The sequence below is a fragment of the Carex rostrata genome, chromosome 2, assembly GCF_964058835.1.
Source record: "Carex rostrata chromosome 2, lpCarRost1.2, whole genome shotgun sequence".
Lineage (NCBI taxonomy): Eukaryota > Viridiplantae > Streptophyta > Magnoliopsida > Poales > Cyperaceae > Carex > Carex rostrata.
This window is the reverse complement of record NC_135919.1, coordinates 8191372-8199750: the sequence shown is the minus strand read 5'-3', so window position 1 is coordinate 8199750 and position 8379 is coordinate 8191372. Positions and strand designations below refer to the sequence as shown.

The 8379-nt window shown below is 37.9% G+C and overlaps 2 protein-coding genes across 4 annotated transcripts; one reads left to right on the top strand and one right to left on the bottom strand.

The window, feature by feature from the left end:
• Positions 1–213: 213 nt before the first annotated feature.
• LOC144572655 (Carbohydrate-binding-like fold) lies at positions 214–3296 on the top strand. 3 transcript variants are annotated; one of them, XM_078322326.1, is made up of 6 exons: positions 214–446; positions 800–839; positions 933–1105; positions 1620–2164; positions 2591–2669; positions 2850–3296. In XM_078322326.1, exons 1-6 carry the CDS (start codon positions 300–302, stop codon positions 3036–3038), a joined length of 1173 nt encoding a protein of 390 aa, XP_078178452.1. In that variant the 5' UTR covers positions 214–299; the 3' UTR covers positions 3039–3296. The 3 variants fall into 3 exon arrangements, with proteins under 3 accessions (XP_078178452.1, XP_078178436.1, XP_078178445.1); XM_078322310.1 differs by having other exon boundaries at positions 216–446; positions 1620–2669; XM_078322319.1 differs by lacking the exon at positions 800–839 and having other exon boundaries at positions 306–446; positions 1620–2669.
• Positions 3297–3624: 328 nt separating this feature from the next.
• Positions 3625–7801, bottom strand: LOC144572672 (RNA polymerase II C-terminal domain phosphatase-like 2). Its single transcript, XM_078322337.1, has 12 exons — positions 7340–7801; positions 6764–7240; positions 6475–6685; positions 6238–6395; positions 6021–6091; positions 5829–5934; positions 5660–5728; positions 5367–5421; positions 4934–5067; positions 4767–4811; positions 4588–4684; positions 3625–4077 (listed from the first exon to the last, which is right to left on the bottom strand). The coding sequence occupies exons 1-12, from the start codon at positions 7784–7786 to the stop codon at positions 3983–3985; spliced, it is 1965 nt and encodes a 654-aa protein (XP_078178463.1). The 5' UTR covers positions 7787–7801; the 3' UTR covers positions 3625–3982.
• Positions 7802–8379: the final 578 nt, after the last annotated feature.

The window sequence follows — 8379 nt, the reverse complement described above, 5'->3', positions numbered from 1 at the left end:
CTTTAATTCTAGACCACAAATTCGCACCCCAGTATCTCTGCGGCAGGTACAAACCAAACAAATCCTGTAGCGAGTCTCAGACATCCGAGTATCCGACCCCTGTTTGTTATTTCTTCAGGTGATCTCTCCTTACAGTAAACTAACAAGCAGTGGGTCTCCTGACATGTGACAGCAGCGGTCCTCCTGACCATTTTGGTGGAACTTTTTAGAAGAGGGGACACGAGTCACAAGCAACAAAAAAAATAAAAAACCAAGAAACAAAAACTTGGAAATATACTTCCAGCTTCCTCTTTTCAGGGATGGATACTCTTGGGAGGTTGAAGATCCCCCATTGGAAGCAGCTTCCATGCTCCAGCTCTACGTTCAGCTTTGAGTTGAAGAAGAAACCCATGTCACTTCCGTTGTCGTTTGTCTCACCTTCTTGCTCCCTCTCCATATCCCCTAAGGTTTTTTTTTTCTTTAATCTTGTAAAATTTACAAGTTTTTTCATTTAGAGCTTCACTTGTTGGTTCTTTTGTTTCTTACTATATATAATTGATTTGAAGTAAAAGAGCTCAAAACAGCTGAGTTCATTGAAATACAAAAACAGTAAATTAAAATAAGTGCTAAAAAAAATAAAAATAAAAAGCGAATCAGGACCCAGTTCAGGCATATATGAGATAATTGAATGCCTACCATTGTTTGAAATTCTGAACTGTACTATACATCTTGTTCTAAACTGGAACAAATAGACCTATTTCTTGCTTAAGCCTAGAGCTTTGATCGATATAAAATTTTGGGTTCAATTTGATCATTGCAGGTTGATAAAGAACAATCTGATTCTGCCATCTTCTCCACAGGTGAGAGCACAGATTTGTGTTGTTCAATGATAAATCTTTTGTGAAAGAGAGAAATTTTGTTCTGTTCAATGATTAGTTAACTTTTCTATGCAGCTCTCCCAGAATCAGACTCGATGCTAGTGCATGTGAGATTTGTGTTGCAAATGGAATGCATGTTTGGGGAAAGATTTTATCTCATCGGTGATGACCCCTTTTTCGGACTTTGGAATCCTTCCAATGGAATACCCTTGGATTGGTCTGATGGTCATATCTGGTCTGCTCGACTGGTAAATACCGGCTCAATTTATAGCTCTATATTACTCTCCTTATTACAACTTTTCTCTTAATTTCCCTTTTCTCGTTTGAAAAAAAGGATGATTTCCTTTATTTTATAAGTGTGAGGCTACATACTATGCATAGCTCATATTGGTCTGTATTATGGATCAATATCTCCATTTTTAAATTCCAATTAGTCAAATCTGAACTATTCAATATGATCTCCATATGAAAATGTACCTGTTAATCCAATTCTACATCATTCAAAAGTAGTGATTTTCTACCTATCCACAAAAATAGTAAAAAAGAAAAAATTGTAAATATGGAAATTTTAGATGCAAGTACATTTGCATATGGAGATCATGTTGAACAATTTTGGATCAACTTTCTGGTTTTTGAAAACAAATATATTGATCCATAGTACGGACCAATATGCGCTATGCATAGTACCATAGCCTTACTCATTTTATAAAATATTTAAGTGGCTTGGATTCTTTGAAAAGGATGGTGTCTGGTGATGAACAGGAAGTGCCCATGGGTAAGAAGGTTGAATTCAAGTTTGTGCTGCTACGTCTCTCAGGAGAAGTACACTGGCAGCCAGGACCCAACAGAGTATTGTTACTTGACCAGGTAACTACAAGCATGGATCCACAGGCAAGCACTGTAACAGTGTGGGAGGATTGGGACTTTGCTGGTAACCAGAAAATATCGTTGGAGGATGAAGTAGCAGTATCATCAGCATCCAGTGTAATGCAAGATGAAATTCAAGTTCCGGGTCCTGATTGCAACTGTGGTACTTCTGATCAATCCAACAAAACTGGAGATAATCCTGAGTTGGTGCATGGAGATGTTGATTCTGGGATTATTTCAAGCACGGGGCAAGAGGACAGCGAGTCTGACAGTGAAAGCAACTCGGGAGGAATGATTTTGGTTCCGGGTTCGGATCCTGTAAAAGCTGTTACCCAGCCTGAGTTAGTGCAAGGAGATGTTGACTCTGGGATTGTTTCAAGCAGTGGGCAAGAGGACGAGTCTGACAGTGAAAGCAACTCGGGAGGAATGATTTTGGTTCCGGGTTTGGATCCTGTAAAAGCTGTTACCCAGCCTGAGTTAGTGCAAGGAGATGTTGACTCTGGTATTATTTCAAGCACTGGGACAGAGGGCAGCGAGTCCGACAGTGAAAGCAATTTGGGAGGAATGATTGCGGTTCCGGGTTTAAATCCTGTAAAAGCTGTTACCCAGCCCGAGTTAGTGCAACGAGATGTTGACTCTGGGATTATTTCAAGCACTGGGCAAGAGGACAGCGAGTCCGACAGTGAAAGCAATTTGGGAGGAATGATTGCGGTTCCGGGTTCGAATCCTGTAAAAGCTGTTACCCAGCCCGAGTTAGTGCAAGGAGATGTTGACTCTGGGATTATTTCAAGCACTGGGCCAGAGGGCAGCGAGTCCGACAGTGAAAGCAATTTGGGAGAAATGATTGTGGTTCCGGGTTTGAATCCTGTAAAAGCTGTTACCCAGGAAGATGATTTGATTGATCCACTTGAAACTGGAGATATAAATTACAGCTTAGTCAAGGAGGTACTTTAACATGCTAAAACTTGTCTGATTTCTATTTTGCATTATTCCTTTATAGGCAGTTTGTGCAAGCAGATTGTTTTAAAAAGAAAAAGGTTTGCAACTGGGTTGTAAATTGTCCATGCTTCTTGCTGTGATATTTGTGCTCTTTGTTTGTTTCTAATCTAATTGTCTCGTAATTAGATAACCATAGATGAATATGAAGATAGGAGCTACAAAGGGAAAGATGAAGCAAGCTTGAAGAACACCTCGTCCGAAGAAGTGATTGTGGAACCTACAACTGCCAGCATTCTAATAAATGACTTGCAATCGGGTTTGAGAGCACTGCAGGGTTTCTTTTCTAGTTTGGGATTTGATTTTAACCAAACATAAATTTGCCTTGGAAAATAGGCAGATGAGAGACCATGTAAATGAGAGGCTTTTGTGCAGTTCATTTCACATTACATTTCTTATTGCATATGAAGATAAATTTTGTATTGACAACGAATTTTTATTAACTTCTTAGGGTATGTTTTATGTTTGGTTGAAGTAAGAATTGGCTATTTTTAGAATAAGGCTATTCGGAATAGTTTGTTTTATGTTTGGATGAGATTGAATAGTTAGAATAGTGAATTCAATTTTTTTGTCTTATTAGAATAGTTTATTCTTATAAAAAGTTGAATTTGACTATTCTAATAAAATAAATGACAAAAGAGCAATTCTAATTATTTTTGGTAAAGTGTTTTATTAACTTCTTACTGATGATGCTGCTTTTGTCAGGAAAAACAAAAATTGATATCATCGTAGGAGAATGTTGATAAATTAAACACCATGCAGTGACAGTGTCATCTTTAATTTATTGTTACAATATCCATGTTTTACATCATTCTCAACATTTTCGTTCAGAATTGAGCATGTTATTGATTTAAAGCACATCAGTTTATTTGAAACAAATATCCCTAGTTTAAGTAATCGTACATATTCAAAAGTGAAAAATAGCAATTACTCCGAAGTCAGAGGGTATGTAAGAAACTGGAGTTACATTCACAAAACTATTCGAACTCTACAAATTGGTTACAATTCTATGGGTGTTAATCTTTTCAGAAGAAGAACCGCAATTCTACGTGCTGTTTGTACTTGCCATGGTAGTCAAAGAGATGCAAAATTCAATGAGAAAGAAAGTTAGCCTATCTCCCATCATTGCTTAACTGGGTATTAATTATGACCAAATGCTTGTGTGGGGACTTAAAGTGGTGCAGGTAATAGAACAGCTGATGACATGTTTTTCTGTAGATTGGCCTTTAGGTGTTTGTAGAAATGTTTTGTACGCAGATCCTCTATGAGGTGGTATCTTCCAGAAAACCATTAGAAGACTTGTTAAGATCATTGGGCAGCCCTCCAGAAATTGGTCCAACAAAAGACAAGTAACTGCCTGCAACCACATCACAATTGAATTAATTAAGCCCCTGTGCCTTTCTTTTTATTCATTTTTTAGTGAGGCTATGGTAATGTGCATATTACGAATCAACGCATTCTATTTTCAAGGTTCACATAGTCAATCTGAACCGTTAAACATGATCTCCATATGAAAATGTGTATGGAGACTAATTTTACTAGGTAAAAAATCATTACTTTCAGATGGTTCAGAATTTTTAGATCAAGTGACTTTCTACCTATCTAAAAAAAAAAAAAAAAATTCTGAAAAATATAAAATTTGGTTTGCAAGTACATTTTCATATGCAGATCATGTTGAGCTGTTCAGATCGACTGTTTTGACTTCGAGAAAGAATATACAAGTCCATAGTGCGGACTGCTTTGTAATATGCATATTACCATAACCTCGCTCTTCATTTTTTGTCACCCAGCAATCTTTGTGTTTTTTTTTTTTAATTATTTCTTTATTGAATTATTCTTTTCTTTTTTGGGTAGGGCGGGTGCTTACTGGCCAAATTACGAAGTGCATTTTCAGCAGCTTGGAGCTGAGCTTCTTCCCTTGTCTTCCCCATCCCTATGCCAACCTTTTCGCTGCTGAATAAAACCTACAAGAATACACATTTCCTTATGTTTATAGCATAAAAAGAGGAGAAGAATATATAAATTGACTACAAATAAAACTCAAACCTCGACAGAGAACTGCAAGTTTTTAACAGTAGACCTGAAGTCCACCTACATAAGAAAAGCACATGGGATGACACTTAATATGATGGACATAGCTCTAAACTAAATTTGGTTTGATAGCAAAACAAAAGATGAAAAAATATTTGCCTGGTATAATCCCTTATTATTACCTTAGCTTCACAGCGGCGCCCTATTTCTTGTAATACAGCGATATATACAGAAGGAGCTGCACTAGCATGCGATCCGCCTTCGGATTGTGTATTCCTATTCCCAGTTGATGCTCGATTGGTTGCTACTTCATCATCTGGAAGAAACAAATTGTTCACTTATTTCAAGGAATTATTTAAGGTTTCAAGTCAATATGTATTTACCCAGAGATGAACAGACATATTCCTCGCTAGCTCATGGAACAACGTAAAAGTATCCTTAAAAGAACATTTTTTTCATTGTTCAAGGTACAAATAATATGAAATATGAGAAGGACACTGATGTAGATATGCAACAATTCGGCACTTCTGTAAAATGTAAATGGCACAGACAAAAACCTAATCATTTTCTGCATAGCCTAAGATTAATGCCAGATTTACAGAGGAAATGAGATACCTGGGGAAAAACTTGCTGTAGTTGGTTGCATTTGGCGATCATCTCCATAATTTGCCTGGTAAAAGCAATTGATTAAATGTGGAAGGAGGGGTAGCAACAGTTAGATAAAGTGCAATGACATCAAAATGAAAAGCAGAGTGATATTGAAAATAGAGAATAATCTAGTAAGCTGCATTTGGTGCAAGCACACAACCATTCAATCTACAGAAGGGTTGCAAAACTAGTAGAGAAACAAAATAGATCTAAAATTGGTGCAAGGAGAAAAGGCAGTAGAAGGAAAAAAAAAATCAGACCAGTCCATTCATCCTGCGGTCCACCTCAGCTCCATTTATGCCCTCTGGTATAGCATCTTTGTTATATTCCTAAAAATCAATTACAGATATTCCAGAGTGAACATTTTTAAGAATATTAGTTTTTGAAACACTAAAATGCTGAAAACGAATAAAATATAACTAAACATACCTCTGACAGCAAGTAATCACTGACATCAGGGGAATACGGCAGATCCATAACATCATTCTCATAGTAAACCTCAAAAATCTTCCTCATTAAATTCTCATCAAACTCTCTGCAAAAATAAACTAGATACATGATGTCCATAATTGAAAATAAGAGAAGTTATTCTAACAAAGGGTGTTGTTTTGTTTGACGGACCTAAAGAAACCACCTCTGACATTGCATGCAACATTCCTCGCCACACAGAGAACAGGAACAGCACTGGCAGTCTGAAAAGTGAAAACACATAGTAACAGTATGAAACAGTAAACATGACAACGAATGCAAGCAAATATCAATTTACGATCATATAATATGTTGAGAAGTAAAAATGGAGTTAAACATGAAGCAAGATGAGAAGAAGAAAAAAACCGACCTCAGCTTGAGGTGCATAGTAAGGAGCAAAGGGCGGTACAACATGGACACGGGGTTGGTCCTTTTCATCCCAGACCTGAAGGCGATCATCTATCACCATTGCCATCTTTGGATGGCAACCTCCCTCTTGAAAAACAGTTTGCAATGACTTTTTTGCCCCTGAATTTTATTATGCAGCTGATTTAATCATTGATATTTCTTAAAAGTTGACAACAAGTAAACTAATCTTACTACTTGCCTGGTTTTACACACACAACACGGTCTCCGAGTTGCTTGGAACTGATGAGACGCAATTCTGGATCAAGAAGCCTCCACATCTCCAGAGCATAATCTCTTTCGGCCATTGTACACACATACACCTCAAATCTTTTACGCCCCTTTGCTGTTAAGTAGCTTCTCAAATCCTCCCAAGCAGGACGAAGCCTTACGAACACACTAGTGTCGCGAATCTACAAAAGATCAGTAATGATGATCAACAATGCTTCAATGAAAGGGTTCAAAAAGAGGTGATAAGAAGTAAAAAAAACCTCAGGATTGATTCGAGTGAGAACAACATTCTTGTCTGGAAGCCTAATTACAGGACGAAGGATGCGCTGCTGGTCTTGTGTTGCTGACAAGACCTCTTCGTGTTGAACGGTGAGAACCTTGCTTCCTTCAAGAACAACAGCGTCAGAGTCAACAAACTGCTTGAGAAGGTTTTTATCCTCAACGTACCGCTTGAGCTCAGCAGACATGCCGGAGACCCTGAGAGAATCAACCTCAGCGTCGATCTTGCGGGAAAGCACGTCGATCTTGTCATCAAATGACTTCATTGTGTTTGCTACAATCAGGGTCTCGTCAAGGTCGAACACAATGGAAAGGCACCTCAAATTTAGCATAGACATGCACGACGTGTAGAGCCCCCGCTGCTGCAAAGAACAGCACCAGAAGCAAGAAACCTTCTCCACTTTACTGGGCATTGCCACCAGATGCAGCTCCTCATCTCCTCCAGTCAACACCGCACTCTAATTTTTCACTCAGTTCATTATCTTGCTAGAATTTTTAACTACAAAATTATATACTAAACTTAAAAGATAGAAAAGAGAATGGGGAGGTGAACGAACCTTGAATTCTTGGAAGCAGGAGAGGTAGAAACGATGGAGAAGGGGATGGGTGGTGATGGATTTAGCCTGAAGCTTGAAGCGCACGGAGAAGGGAGAGATGGTTTGAAGGATGGCGAGAGGAGGACACCTCTCGCTATGTGGCGACAGGTGGCTGATTCGAATCTCCCTACTGTTCCCTAATGGCAAATTCTGATTCGGGTTCTGGGTCTGATCCTTCCAAGGGGGGACGAACATCTCCGCCTCCCCGAGGTACGTCTCACCGTGGTACACCTTCGTGCTTATTCCCGCCATCCGGTTCATGCTCTTCTCGTTGCTCCGCCGCTCGCCGATCACTTGACCTGAGACGGGGAAGAAAATGATTATTGGATTGAAGAAAGCGCCACCCGTGAGCCCATGTCGCAGATTATATGATGCTAAAATCACATTGTATGGGTTTATCCGGCCCATGAATATGTTTTTTATTGTTTCTTTGGTAAAGGCCTACGGAAAAAAAAAATTATAAACCATAATTTCCCCGATGATTATAAGTTCATCGAAAGGGGTTGTGAATTTAACTTAAAAATTCCATTATATTGACTTCCAATTACAATTTTTTTTCCTATTTATTGATCTTAATTTACTCAAGAAATTAAATGTTACATTACAAAATTCTTTATTAGTTCGTATTATTATCATATATGACCAGAGTGTAGAAAATTTATTACAAACTACACACTAGAATAATTTGATTTAAGCTTAATAAAAAGTTAAAGGTGTCTACAATTGACTAATTGAGCAAAGAAGGTTAACTATTCAAATTTGTTATCGAACAGTATTAGAGTCAAACCATTACACCCAAAGAAGAGAAATAGTCTGCATCTAACTTAAGATCGACATATATTAAAGTAAATTCAAAACATAAATCTTTAAATGCGGATTATACCAGAATCAATTCATAAAGTGTATCTTGATACATAAATTAAAATGGGGGAATTTCATGTATCCCTCTCAAAAATTTCAATATTATGTATTGAGTGATGCTGTCATGGATCGGAATTTTT

Excerpts from the sequence above, each read along its gene's own strand:
- LOC144572655 (XM_078322310.1), top strand. The coding sequence starts at position 300 with ATGGATACTCTTGGGAGGTTGAAGATCCCCCATTGGAAGCAGCTTCCA. Across the intron at positions 840-932 it reads TTCTGCCATCTTCTCCACAG|CTCTCCCAGAATCAGACTCG; the intron begins GTGAGAGCACAG and ends TTTTCTATGCAG. Across the intron at positions 1,106-1,619 it reads ATATCTGGTCTGCTCGACTG|GAAGTGCCCATGGGTAAGAA; the intron begins GTAAATACCGGC and ends GGTGATGAACAG.
- LOC144572672 (XM_078322337.1), bottom strand. The coding sequence starts at position 7,786 with ATGGGCCGGATAAACCCATACAATGTGATTTTAGCATCATATAATCTG. Across the intron at positions 7,241-7,339 it reads CCTGCTTCCAAGAATTCAAG|AGTGCGGTGTTGACTGGAGG; the intron begins GTTCGTTCACCT and ends GTGAAAAATTAG. Across the intron at positions 6,092-6,237 it reads ACTATGCACCTCAAGCTGAG|ACTGCCAGTGCTGTTCCTGT; the intron begins GTCGGTTTTTTT and ends TTCACTTTTCAG.